We start from the raw sequence: 15,451 nt of genomic DNA, 5'->3' as shown, positions 1-15,451 counted from the left end.
TATAGAAATTGACTTTAATTTCTGGAGCTGATAGTCTAAAGCTAATATATATTATAACTGTAATTTTTAGAAAATGTTGAACAATCCATGTCCATTTTAAATTAGCCATTAAATTTATGGCTGATTTGAAAAGTAAAATGATTGTAAGTGACAGAATTCGTTGCTCACTAGTTGTTTAAACATTGATAAATTTCATATTTGGAAAATTCTGAATAATCAGTCTACATTTTAAATGTTAAAACCTTACTAATTGTTGCAATATCATCAAAATTGACTTTTATTTTTGGAGCTAATGGTATAAAGGTAATAAACGTTACAACTTTATTTGTTTGAAAATGTTGAATAACCGTTCTCGATTTCAAATCAGCTATCAAATTTATGGCTTATTCGAAATTCAGAATGATGACAAATGATAAAATTCAATGTTCATTAGTTGTTTAAATTTTGTTTAATTTTCGATTTAAAAAATTTTGAATAATTTGTCTATATTCTAAATTTTAAAACTTTAAGATCTTTTTCTCATGCTGACCAATGGTTGGTGTTTCTCACATACCTATCTCCTGATTCACTTTGTTTGGCTGGTAGAGCAATTACTGATTTTAAATCAGCAATGAAGCGCATGTCTTTTCTTAAATGTTGAATAATTTGATAAAATCTACTAGCACAGGCAAAATTGCATGCATTAAATGTGTGCAATGATAAAACATTGGAATTATTGTAGTTTTTCAATGTATTTATATATTATGCACTCGGTTTTTCTTTCTAGAGGATTTCAGACGAAATTAATCGTATGAAGAAGATTCAATTCAAGGACAGTAGTCTTATTAAATTAGAAGTGAATATTCTGAAAGCTGAGGCCACGGACTAGAATAACAATTCTTCGCAAAAACTACTGTTTATTTGATACTGTTCGTAAAGGAGACCTAGAAAGAACAAAGGAGCTAATCAATGATAAAAATACTGTTGAGAGTACGAATTTAGTTATTTTAGCTTGTGAACATAATAAAGTGGACATTTTTGAATACCTACTTTGGCGTAATGGTAAAATTCATAATAATTCCTCTCTATTTATAAGAGAAACCACAAAATTTCCAAGTGATAAGGTTGAAACAGGTCATAATCCCAACTATTATCAGCGAAATTAAAGGTAAAAAGACAATTCAATTCAAGGACAGTAGTCTTATTAAATTAATGGAAGTGAATATTCTGCCAGCTGAAGTCGTGACTAGAGTAAAAATGCTTCACAAAAACTACCGTTTAGTTGATGCTGTTCGTCAAGGAGACCTAAAAAGAACGAGGGAGCTAATCAATGCTGACAACTCTGTTGAGGGCACCAATTTAATTATATTAGCTTGTGAAAATAATAGGGTAAACATTCTGAAATATCTACTTAGCAGTAATGGTAAAATTCTGAGTAACTTATATTATGGCACAAGAGAAACTGTGATATTGCCAAGTGATGAGGATGAAGCCTGCCACAATGCCTTCTATTACGCTTTACGATCTGGTAATGTGGAGCTTCTAGACACACTCATTAATAAATGGCCAGGCAATTACTTTGCTGTGCATCTGATGGAACTTAATGAAATTCTTTCTCAAGCTTACGAAGAATTAAAACTTAAGAATGTTGTATTATCAGATGAGATAAAAATTTTTGTTGAGGACAAGTTAATAGACTTCCGTTTTAGCTTTAACTCTTTTGAACAAGATAAAAATATGAAGAGTAATATCAATAGTATAAGAGAGAGGATTGAGTTATTACTTCAAAATATAAGTGTGTTAAGAACAGAGTACTGCAACGGAGAAGAAATAGATGGTAAGTTTTTATTTATAGCAAAGTTTATTACACAAAATATAAATATATTAAAGCGACAGTTGAAATGTACCTACAATAAACTGCCTTGGGAAGAAATAGAATTTTGTTTAATCACTTTTATTTCCTCTCAAATAAAACATCAAGAAATTAATTTGTACTGTAATGTCACACTGAATAGAAATAAAATACTTAATCACCTAAAATATTTTGCTGAGAAACTTAAAGAGGAAAAAGATAATTTAGTATCCGTTAATATCGAAAAACTTATTAAACTCCCAAACTTAAATCGAGGGCAAGTTGTCACAGAGATCGTTAGCAATTCTCCTGAATTCGGAGAACTGTATAGCGATTATCAACAAATTAGAGATATTCATTCTTTGCAGAAAATCAGTGATACTATAAAATTAGCATCATCTGTTTATCTTAAACAACGGGAAGGGAAATTAATTATTTCTAGGGTCTTACAAGTTACTGGTGAACATTTAAAAAATACTCTCGAATCTCCTAAGTTATCTACTACAACAAGTGAGCTTATTCTTCAATCATTACCAAGAAACACTAGAAAAGTCATCATAGATTTACGTAATTCCCTGTCACATACCTACTCGCTCTCAAAGAGAATAGAGATTGAGGAAAATACAGACGACATTTTTTTTGAGGGGATTCAAAATGATCTTAAAAGAATTAATGATGTAATTACTGATATTCTTCACAACAGTAAAATGCGAATTATCAGAAAACTGCTAGATAAAATTTCCAGTTGTAAAAGTCTGGATGATCTAAGAGAAGTTTCTGGAATGTTTAGCAACATGGAATTAAATGAAATGACTGGAGAAAGTTTAAAGCTGATGGAAGATGACAAGCTCGAAAATCTTGTTCAACAATTAAGGTATGCTATAGCTGACAAGACGAATCATGAAAAACGACTTTTCGATGAAATAGACATTATTATTAATCTTGCGAAAATGAAATCAACAAAAACCAGAACTGATTCTTCTAGGGCGATTATAATATTGAAGAGCCTATTTATTAATTTGAACAAAATTCTGTTTGACCTTACTGATGTTGAAGGACTGAAGTCTTATGCTAAGGAAATACTAAACAATATTCCTTTCCAAATAGACTCGCATAATCTTAAGGAAATTTTCCTACTATCAATGAAAATTTGTCGCAGTGCTCTGTTGAGAACACCAGAAGAAAAGAAAAGTGAAGTAGAAAAATTTGCATATCTGATTTATAATGCAGCCAACTGTGGAACAAGTGATATTAAATGGGTTGAAGAATTAAGAAATGAACTGAATGATAAAATTTTATTTATAAATAAATATAAACAAAGGAAGGATTACAATATAACTGAAGAAAAATATAATAATTTACTGGAACTTAAGTTGTCTGAACTGAAAAGTATTTTAAGAAAAAATGAATTATGTGGTAACTTAACAGAAAAGCTCCCTTCCTACAAAAGAGATAAAAAGTTACAAGGAGTCATGGAAATGCTTGTTCTTGATATTTTGTCTATTTTAACTAGATCAGAAAATCATCTTGAAAACAATTTATTTTTTTCAGGTGAAAAAACTCCTTTATTAACTGGAAAGTGTTTGCGGAATCATTTAGCCCACTATAATGATATAATTGATCTGATGTCATCTGATCCCTTATTAACAGTTATTTTGATCGCTAAAAAACTTATTACAGACGATAGAGGAAAAAGTAACATAAGATATAGCAAGTCGATAAAAGACAATCCTCCAAAACTGAAAAATAAATTTGATCAAAATCTGACTATTATTACAAATCAAGAAACAATGTTCTTAGCGTTGAAGGAAGGAAATCTTGAACACTTAAAGAGCTGTCTCAGAAAAGGAGCAGACATTAATGCTAGAAGTATTAACTCATCGACAGCATTGCATTTTGCTGCTTATGGACCTGGTCTTGAAGTTATAAAATATATCACTGGTCAAAAGATAGGAGTAAATATCAAAAATGTAAATGGTCAAAGTGCACTTCATATTGCTGCTGCAAATGGAAGGGAAAATATTGTGGAATTCTTTTTAAGGGAAACAGAAGTAAATTTTGATGATCCAGACAACAATGGTAGAACAGCACTACATCTTGCAGCTAAAAATGGTCACAAAGGCGCTGTTGAAGCTTTACTGAAAAAAAATGCTAAGACTGATATCATAGATAATGGTGGTAATTCACCATTACACTATGCAGTAGCTAACAATCAAATTGATGTTGTTAGGATTTTGCTAAGAAAAGAAACAAATGTTGACAATAATGAGACTATGGATGGCTTGACGTCATTGGATATATCTGCTAAAAGAGGTCATTTGGGGCTAGTAGATTATTTAATTAAAAGTAATGCAGACATTAATGCTAAAAGTGGCAGAGCTTTTACGCCGTTACTTTTCGCCGCATTTAGTGGTCATCTTAAAGTAGTGAAAGTTTTAATTCAAAACGGAGCAAATGTAAATGCGGTGGATATCCAATGTTGTACATCATTACATCATGCAGCAGAAAATCATCAGGAGCAGATAGTCAAAGTTTTACTTGAGAATGGAGCTAATGTAAACGCTGTTGAAAAAAATAATAATACTCCTTTACACTGTGCAGCAAAACATGGATATGAGAAAATTGTATCGATTTTACTACAAAATAATGCAAATGCCATTGTTTCCACTGTATCTGGTGAAACTCCACTGCATTTTGCAGTTTCAAGCGGTCAAGTCAGAATAGTTGCTGCCCTGCTTGAATTTGGGGTTAATATTTGTGCTAGAGATACAAATAATGACACGCCATTACATTATGCAGCATGGACTGGCCACAAGCCAATTGCAAAACTTTTGATAGAACAAGGAGCAGAAATAAATGCTAAATCCAATGATAATATAACACCATTAATTTATGCTGCATGGAATGGTCATCGAGATATTGTTGAACTCTTGATAATTAGTAAAGCTGATGTTCGAGTTTGTTGCCATGACGGTAGAACAGTACTGCATTTTGCTGCGAAGAGCGCTTCCAAAGATGTCATTGATCTTTTTTTGAAAAATAAAGCTGAAGTAAATGCTAGGACTAATGATGGAATGACACCATTACATGTAGCTGCTAGCAATGGAAATTCAAATGCCATTGTTAGTCTAATAGAAAACAAAGCTGACGTAAATGCTAAAGTTAAATGTGGAATTGCACCAATGGATGCAGCTGTCTTAGGAGGTCATAAAGAGGCTGTTCACCTTTTAATAAAAAATAAAGCTAAAGTTAATAATTTTTTTTTACTGAAAGTACAGAAAATACACCGTTACATTCCGCTATTGATTTATGTCATAAAGAAATTGTGGAAATTCTTGTCGCAAATGGGACTAATGTTAATATAAAGTGTAACAACGCAACACCATTGATTTCTGCAATTAAGCAGAACCACAAGGAAATTGTTGAAGTTCTTATCGCAAATGGAGCTAATGTTAATGCAAATTGTGGTATACCTAGTGTGGTGATAGAGTTGAAAACAAAAGAAAAAGTAAATCCTATTAATCCTATTGAAGTAAATCCTAGTAAAATCCTACATCCTGAAGATAATCCTCTTGCTCCGTTACACTTTGCTGCTGTAAAAGGTTATACAGATATAATAAATCTTCTTATAGTAAGTGGAGCCACTGTTAATGCTATTACTACTCTAGGCTTTACACCACTATATTTGGCAGCACAATACGGCCATGAGGAAGCGACTAAAGGTTTGATAGAGAAAAATGCTAATATTGATGATTTTGATACTGAAGAACGCACTCCACTTCATATAGCCGCATTAGCTGGTCACACGAATGTTGTAAGAGTCCTACTGAGCAATGGAGCCAACCCCACTATTAAGAACAATGAGGGGGTAACACCTTTAGAGTTGGCAGTTGATCACAGCCGTTTTAAAGTGGTGAAAGTGCTCCTGCATCATGATAAAGTTGATATAAATGCTAAATGTAACGATGAATGGACGGCACTGCATATAGCTTCAAAGTATAACAACTTAGAAATTGTAAAATATCTTGTGAGTGAAGGTTCAAACGTCAATGCTAAAACAAACGATGGGAGAAAACCAATACATGTTGCTGCTAAAAGCGGTCATATAGATACTGTAGAATTTTTTCTGAGTAAAGGATTACGTATTGATGTCTCTGATGCAGAAAATCGGACATTATTACACTATGCTGTAGATGCAAATCAATTAGAAGTTGTTAAGTATTTGATAGCAAAAGGTGCTGACGTCAACGCAAACGATATTTCTGTCCAAAGCCCTCTACATGGAGCTGCTTTTTATGGTTATAAAGAAATTGTTGAAGTATTATTAAAAAATGGTTCAAGTTATAGTGCCATTAGTAAGCACAATAGAAAACCTATAGAACTGACTAACAACATAGATATTATCATTTTACTAGCATCAACTGAAGAGTTAATTAAATCTGTAAAACGTAATCGCCCATCAGAAGTTGAGTATTTTATAAAAGAAGGAGCCATAGTTGATGTAAAAATATTTGAAAAAAATATCGGCGGTCTTACGTCATTACATTATGCAGCGTGGAAAGGCTATGAAGAAATTGTGAAAACACTTTTACAGAATAAGGCCAATCCCAATGTGGTTGGTAACAAAAAATATACTCCCTTACATTATGCAGCCAAATTTTCACAAATAGAAATTGTAAAATGCCTATTGTCTTATGGTGCAGTATATAATGCCGCATCTGACAGCGGCAAAACACCCTCAGACTTCTCTGTTGATAGAAATATAGCTCGATTATTTAAATTAATAAGTGAATCATTTGAAAAAGTTAAGGATTATGATTCTGAAGTTATTAAAAAACTACACAAGATAAAGGATATTAGTACAGTGAAAGCAGTGATGAGAGCTCGTAACAGAGATAACCAAACATTAGTAACTGCCGCAATACAATGTAATTTTCCTGAAGTCGAACAGTTGAAACAAATATTTGAGAAAAGAAAAGAAATTCTAGGATCAGAAAATCCTGGTACATTAGATATTCAGATAGAAATAGCCAAATTACTTTTTAATCAAGGAATGTGCCAAGAAGCGTTAACTATGCTTGAAGATGTTGTTCAGAAACAAAGTGTAATTCTGGGTTTGAATAGTAGAGATACTTTAAGCACAAGAAGCCTCATCGCCTTAGTATTACATAGACAGGGGAAAAAAGAAAAAGCTTTGGATATTTATCAAGAAGTCCACCAGGAACAAAAAGAGATACTAGGGTTAAATCATTCAGATACTTTAGATACTCAGTTTCGAATGGCATTCCTATTATATGAGCTAGGAAAATATGAAGAAGCGATGAGTACTAGTATGATAGTTTTTGAGAAATGTAATAAAAATTTAGGTCCAGATCATTTTCGCACTCTTGATGTAGAATATATTATAGGATTGGTATTATGGAAACTAGGAAAATTGGAAGAGGCCTTAAAAATATTGAATAAAAAATTGGAAAAAAGAAATAATTATCCAGGTGAAGAAACCTTGACAACATTAAATATCATTGCAGAAGTACTGTTCGCGCAGGAGAAATACCGTGAAGCTTTAAATAATTACCAAGAGGTCTTAAGTATTAGAAGAAAGGTTTTACCAAAAAATCATCGAGATACTTTGAATACTCAGTATAAAATAGGAAACACGTTTTTTGCTCAAGGAAAATGGACTAGCGCGCTAAAAGTCTACAGAGAATGTTTTGATAAAATTGAAGCTACTTTTGGACCAAATGACCCCGTCACCTTGGATATTTTGAAAAAGTTAGAAATTTTAGATTGAAGCTATAAGGTAAGAACCATTAAGGGTTCTCCTATATCCACAGAAAGGAATAAAAAAATGCTGCTAGTATATACGACATAAAAATTATTTAGTGTATTTTAAAACATTGGGCCGACCCAAAATATAGAGATATTTATGGAAGTTAACTGTTGCTTCTCACTGTTTACTGTGAAGACTTAGATATTTCGAATATATTGCTGAAAAATAAAGCTAGTGTTAATCAAGCACCTGTTATTATAATAATCTTACAGTATATAATAGTAATAATATAATAATATATCAATCAAGCAGCTAGTGCAATAATCTTTTCACGCTGCTACTTCTAAATGCTACACAAAAAATACTGATGTTTTGCTGGAGCATATCAAAAAGAAATAAAATTGCTGCTAGTTTATACGATATGAAAACTATTTAGTGTCTTTTAAAACATTGAGCCGAACCCAAATACAAAGATATTTATGGAAGTGAGCTGTTCCATCTCACTGTTTACTGGAAAGACTTAGATACTGCGAATGAGAGATATGCATATTGAGATATGAGAAAAGAAAAAAAGAAAGACACAATAATAGGGTTATCTTGGGGCGCGGCGGAACTACAGATAAATGTTCAGTGAAGTTCCTAACAAAATGGAAACAAGTTTCACTCTGATTAAAAACAAACATTGATGGTATACTGGGATATTTTCCATAGTTTTCTATAAAGTTAAATTTGATATCCAACTATTTAAAGTATTTGATCGAGCATTATTTTATACTTGATTGACGTTTTCAAGTCAATTTGCCAAACGCTTATGACAAAGCAGGTAACCAACAGAGGCGCGCTTGAACAACGATTGTTTATTTGGGATATGACATAACGTCATTTCAAAAAATTCACCTCAAAAAGCAAATGTAGACATTGGTGTAGTAGTTTCATTTTTATTTATATTCATATTGTGGATAAAAATACAATCTACATACCTAACTTACAAATTATTACTTCCAAATGTTACAAAAAATTATTAACGTTTTGATGGAGCATATCAGTCCTGACAAATTAAACGCCTTGATTAATGCTAAGAGTACTCTTAGTGGTACTACAATAAATTCACACAGCTGCTAAAATTAGCTGTTTAGAATATATAAAATCTAATTAACGCACGGTACAACTTGGGACATTACGAACAAAAAAGGATAACTACCTACTCATCTTTTTAAGGATCGAAAAGCTAACCTGCTGAAGTTAATTGATGAGCTCTTTAGTTATATAAAAAAGTTAATATTAAATCCATCAATAAGCTTTAAGCAAGAAAATCTGAGGTCTTAATTATAGCAGATTTTTGTAATAATCAACTACCATTATTTCTAATTGCCATAACTAATAAATAAACGAATTTGCTAAGTAAAATGCAAATAATATTAAGAAAGAATCAAATATGAATACAGATTCTATTTTAAGAATTGAGAATTTAATCTCAAAATTCTACTTCTTGTTTTTATTCCTCAGCAAATTTAATAAATTTGATGAATTTGAGTATTTTTTAAGCAAAAAAAGCAAACAAAGCATGATTCAAAACAAACAAGCAAAAGAAAAGTATACTTTTATGATATCGCTCTTACCTAACATTCTTCATCTAAGTACAACCTTTTATTCTGACGATCCTTCCTAATGAACATACCTAAGTATGATAAAAATATAACACTTAAGAAATAAATTTGGGCTTTATATTGGCTCAAAAATTGCGAGGAGTAGAATAAAGTATAGCGGATATACATGCCTAAAGTGTTAGGTACAATTATTCTGCATATTATTAAGTAAGAATTCTTTTCTAACTTATTTAATTCCAACCAACCTCAAAAACAAGTACTTTAATATAATTTACTTCCAATATAGCCCAAATTATGTATTTCCTATCTATTCCGTCAATTCTCTTGGTCTTGCTTCACGATAAGTTGAAACAAACTAACAATAAAACCGATTCTAAAATGCGTCAACGGATAAATTTCTTCAGTGGTTGGGGCTATATCATACAAGTACCTAAAAACTGACAAGCAAAAAAACTGAGAGAACTATACCTGTAATAAGGATGATGATGCTGACATGCATAAAAAAAGTAAATGTTGCTAAAGCTATGTCAGGAATACGATTTAGTCGTCAAAAAGGCAGTGAATGGGAAAACCTATCATGATATCTTATAACAATCTATGAAAATTATTATATTGCTGATCCATTTCTATAGTTCTATCAAAATTTCCTGAATATTTTATAATATACCTGACTCAGAACTACTACAAAATTCAAAAAAAATATTTGGAATACCGGAAGATACCATCAGCCACAAGTGTTTCTCCAATTAGTTAATATTATCGAAAATAGAGCAATTACGATTCCAAACAAAGTCCAAACTGATTGGCCTAAAAAAAGTACTTTTTTGCAGAGAGTGAAGAGATAACTGTTTTTGCGGGTCTATTAAGGTCACAGTAGCTTTAGAGCAGGAGTATGGTATCTCGTATTTAGTTTTTGATGAACTATTTTAAATAGCTTTATCCAATTCATTAGACTAAATAAAAACTTGTAAGTTTGTTAATTGTAATTAAAATATAACTAAAGTTAATAACTAAAGTTTTAGTCAACATTTAAGCTTTTGTTTTTTATGCTAGCTTGTTTAACCCATATTTAGAAATAATTTTTGAGTATATTTTTCTTATACACATGAACAGGAGATATTTAAGTGTTCCTCATAGTTTTTCATTCATGTTGTGCCTTTGATACTGTTTATATTCCTGGCCAAATTTGACCTTCTGGACAAAATACGTAATTCGGCTCCTTGATGGTATTACATGCTTTTGAGCCAGTTACTATAAACAAGTGCTTCATTTGTCACATTTATAGTACAAAAAATGTATTTATTTCTGATGAGCGATTATAAACAACTTTATCCCAATCATTGGATCAAATTATTGCAAGACCGTTGATTTTAATCTAAATTTTGAAAGAAAAATTCTTTAGTTGTATTTGCTATAGTAAAAAATTATAACTAAAATTTTGTCTCTTTTTCTGGATTAGCTTTTTTTCATAGTAGCTGGTTTAATCCAAATTCTAAAATGCATTTGAAAATTTTTCTTTGTCATGTGACTGGACAATGTTTAAGTACTCCATTTCTTAATTGTACCAGTACTCCAGTTCTTAATTGTCTTATAGTTATTTTTTCTTACATATTGCATATTTGATATTGCTTAAATACCGTGCTTTTTTGTTTTTTTTGCCTTTTTACTGTTTAATTTTCTTGTTTTACTTTTTTTTTCATTTTTAGTGATTTTACTTTTCTTTTACATTCAATCTTACTGGCTCTACCACTTTTACACGTTTTTATTTTATTGTCTTTGAAATGATTTGACTTTGACTTTGAAATGAGCAAAAAATACATGCTCAAATGAGTAAATATTTTTTGTAATTATCAATATGAGGTTTAATACTAAGTACATTTAAATTTAAGTATGTTTTCATTAACATTTCCAAACTAAAGCTAATGTAATATATTTTATAACCTTTTTTTTTAGAGATATAAAATATTGTTTATTTGCAGTTTTTGTTTAAAATAACATTATTTATATTCTCTATAGATGTTCTGTATATTGTTTGTAATGGGTTTACTTGTGTATAATTTGGTGTGGTGACTGTATAAGAAATATCCATGCAAAATACCTTTACCTATTGTATTAATAAAGTCTGTAAACAAAGTCTTATCTATGTTTGACTGTTTTGACTTTTATTTTGACTGTTTTGACTCTTATTTAGATAATAAACAAAAATATAAACTGCTACAGATATGAAGAACTACACTACGGAAGAATTTAAAATTTGCTAACGCGTAGAGATGAACTACATAAACATTCCTAAGGCTATCCTAAATTAGTAATCATAATAAAAAAAAACTACATAAATGTAGTTAAAATTTTTCAGACAAAAAATCGAGCACAATGGCTAGTGTTTGGTTTTTAGCATCCATTCGTTTTGGGTTTTGGCAGGCAACTAGGTGTGATAGGATATCAAAAGCTTTACGAAAGCTGATGACTGCTATGTCGATAAAACAGCCTTGCTTTTTTAGCCGTTTCAGGATCTGATCGTACATTCTGACTAGGTATACAGACGTCTCATATTTTGGGAGTCCACCATATAGGTATTTGTAGATACTCTGTCTTACTAGCTCTAGTAGCCACCACAATTTAAGCAATTCTATCCCTTTTGCTACGCATGGTGTTAGGAAGATTGGTCTTAATTCATTACATGACTTGGGCGGGTTAGCTTTCGGAACTACATGGATGTGGACCTTTTTCAACTATCTAGGGAATCTCCCAGATGCAAAGCACTGGTTTAAAAGAAACTTGGAGTGGTAAAGCTAGGAACAAAGCAAATTTAGATATGAGCTTTGCAGGGATTTTAAGTGGGAAAGGAGAGACGTTTGCCTTTATTTTCCTGATTTCACTATACACCTGAAGTTCACTGAGAATTATTGTATATTTGTTGGGCCAATCATCAAGAATTGAGGCTTTCTCCTGGAGGGTAACGGCTAAAAAAGTGGTACAAATGGAGGTGAGAAATGCGTTAACGTCACTAGACCCAAGTATTCGCCCATTATCGTCAGATATCTTGACACTAGTTCTCGGAACATTTCCACTCATTGCTTTAACGAAGTGAGGCGATTTTGCAGGTTCAGTGTTGAGCAAAGGATCAACTTTTTCTCGACCATACTTGTGTTTTGCAGTTCTGGTCTTGTTACCTATTAAGTTTCATTTCGGCAATCCTTGATTTCCCTTGTCACTCGAGTAACGGAAGCTGTATTCACGGATCAGGGCCTTAATAGTGGGCGTAATTTATGGCTTTTCGTATTCGTTTTTAACCACAGTCTTTATTGAAAATATCCCAAGGTGCTTGGAGTACACTTTTTTCAATGAAAGCACACACCCTTTGCTCAAGAAAACATCCGTTGAAACCTCAGGGAAGTCATATTTGGCAATCCAGTGGCCATATTCACGTACTGCAGAGTCAGTTATTGGTCTGGTAATGATCCGTGAGAGCTTAGGTTTTCTTGCCCAACTCTTGGCTTTGAGACATAGGGTGTGGTGATCAGACAAGCCAACTGGTCCAAGTGATGTTGGGGGTGGGTATAGGTCTTCACTGTTTGTAAGAATCAGATCGAGTGTACTGCCAGACGAGTGAGTGAAAACGTTCACAATCCAATTAAGAGAAAGACTGGAGGCTAGCCAAACTTTCTTTGGCTGGTTAAATTCACCAGAAATTATAAAAGCAGGACTGCTATATCGGCTTCTAAGTGTATCAATCGTTGTTTGGAGGTAAAAAAAATTAGGTCACGTCTGCTTTTTGACTTTTCAGGGAAATATACTGATGCCGTTATCAGGCATGAAAGACGACGACACAAGCCAGCGATTTGCACTATATCCATGTAGCATAAATATCTGGATTTGTGAGTTCAGGTAGGAGCTTACACGAAGTGTCTTTCCTCAAATGGATTCCTACACCACCACCGAGCCTATTTTCACCTCAACTATTTCGAGTGCTTAGAAATGAGTTGTATCCATTAATCCGCCCTGTAGTTTCATCGAAGTTCTAAATTTCCATCACAGTAGCAACAGCTATGTTGCTGCTACGGAACAGGACATCGAAGTCTTCCATCTTGTTGAAAAAGGATCAACAGTTAGCCCAGAGGAAGTTATACATGGTGGGCCTATGGGGCAATATCGGCTGAAGAACAGGCGGGCTGTCCTGAATGGGTCCCACAGTGGTTTGGTAAAATCTCTTCAGACTCAGTATTTTGGGCGTTCTGGATATCTCGATTTTCGCCACGTTTCTCACAAACACTTATTTTGGTGTAGGAGAGTTGTCGCAGTTTGTCACTAGTACCAAAATAGCACACTCCGTACGCCTTATCCTCTCATTTTTCCCTGCCCAGAATCTAAGCTTCCTTCGTGCCCATCTGTTTCCACTGATGGACGATCCAGAATCATTGACTTCTTGCATTAATAAAAATACAGGTAGCGTAGTCCAGTTAGATGGCATTATGACGATATAAAGTTAGTTTCTGGCACAGTGATGACTTCAACAGGAGTGATTCTATTACTCCAAAATAGAACAAATAAGATACATAAGTCAATATCATTTCACCATGAAGAAACAACTTTCGCCCACAAATGAAGGCTTAACTGTGGTAAAATCTTTTGCTAGCCCGACGATACAAGTGACATCTACCCAAAACAAAACAAAATTGATATATCCAGACTCATAGCAACATTACAGCCATCCCAGACGCATAAATTACTTAGAAAGAATGAAAAGAAGTTGCCTACTAAATTAAAAAAACAAATTTTGTCTGATTTTCTCTTTTTTTGAACCTCAAGAAGAAAAAAAAACACATATTCAGCAAAGAAGCGGAGCCATTTTTCAGATCTAATGATAGCATGGAATCATAAAAATAATCCAGGTTTCTCGTTTCAGCTCTTGTGTGGATTTTCAAAAACTTTAAAGACACTTTCACTCGATTAAGCAAACTTTTGACATAAAATCGATATTCAGTATACACCCTCTGTCACGGGTATGTCTAACTAGCTGATATTTCATTTTTTTGTTGAAAAAATAGCAACATTTGTTCGCTGATAACTGATGAATATAAGATAGAACAGGAAAAAGTAGGTGTATACAAAAACGGTGAAAAGCAAAAAAGGGCTGAAAACAGACTCAGTTGTCACCCGAAGTCCCTTTTCATTTAATGTTTCCCCCCAAAAATCCTTATCCTAGCCATACATTGTTGTTTTTAATTATTTGAGTTCTGAATTCAACTTTGATGATCCTTACATCTGTCCCATGAGTTTCATCATGGTAGTGAGTAAGTATTCTTTTCACACATTTTAGTCTATTTTTGGTCATCCCATTTGATTGTGACCTTTTAGGGGATAAGTGTAGGATTTTAAATCCTAATGTTTTGGCCATTCCATTGAAGGTTTTACTTGTGAAACATGATGATTTATCTGTTGAGAGAAAATGCATATCCCCAAATTTTGACATTTTGACTATATCGGGGATATAGGTCCCCAATTCTGACCTATGGTATTTTTCTGGTGCTACTACTGACTATATACTGAAATGTTCTAACGCAATAATTATGTATTGATCACCATTTGCGCAAAGTTACAATTTTCTCGTGGTGTCCGTTGACCAATTATAAAAGGGATGGCGGGGGAAAATATTTTCTGTAAGAGTAGGGTAAACAGCACTAATTTTATTTCTTCTTAAACAGAGATCACAATACTGTACTGCTTCTTCAACCTGGCCGTGCGAATTTTGAAAACCATAACATTGTTTTGAATTATTCAAAGTTTTTGCAATCCCCATAAGGGCTTGTAGAAAAAGGATCGTAAGCATTAAGCTAATAATTCCACTAATTAGTGGAATCACTAATTAACCACTAGTCTACTAATTATTTAGTTGGAATGATTTTAAATTGATGCATCTGGTTTCTTTCATCTGAATCATCTATAGTGTATAACAAAGCATCCACAAAGACCACACGGATATCTCTCAACCCTCTTACTAAAAAGGGATTCCCTGCTTTTTCGAAATTCAAGGCTTCTGGATCTTTGTTGGTTTAAGTTCTACCCAAAACGTCAAATCTTGAAGATTTCAGTATCCTGCGGTTCACTCCTCTCGATATCAGGATCCATGGCTGTTTAGCACCCATCCCAATTCTCCCGGCCAGCAATTCCTTCCCAAATGCTGGTCTTCACAAGTTCCACCACCATAACTTTTCTTCCACAGGATCCAGTTTTACTCCCCCC

At 32.9% G+C, this 15,451-nt stretch overlaps 1 protein-coding gene across 1 annotated transcript in view; it reads left to right on the top strand.

Moving 5' to 3' along the window:
- Positions 1-11,355, top strand: part of LOC136040238 (uncharacterized) — a 218,125-nt gene extending 206,770 nt beyond the window's left edge. Inside the window, 2 exon segments of the mRNA XM_065724447.1 lie at positions 767-5,133; positions 5,136-11,355. Of these exon segments, the coding sequence (XP_065580519.1) occupies positions 1,192-5,133; positions 5,136-7,622 (6,429 nt within the window). The 5' untranslated portion in view covers positions 767-1,191 and the 3' untranslated portion in view covers positions 7,623-11,355.
- Positions 11,356-15,451: the final 4,096 nt, after the last annotated feature.

This window comes from Artemia franciscana, chromosome 20 (genome assembly GCF_032884065.1).
Source record: "Artemia franciscana chromosome 20, ASM3288406v1, whole genome shotgun sequence".
Classification (NCBI taxonomy): domain Eukaryota; kingdom Metazoa; phylum Arthropoda; class Branchiopoda; order Anostraca; family Artemiidae; genus Artemia; species Artemia franciscana.
Note: the sequence above shows the minus strand (reverse complement) of the source record. Positions and strands in the feature narration are given on the sequence as shown.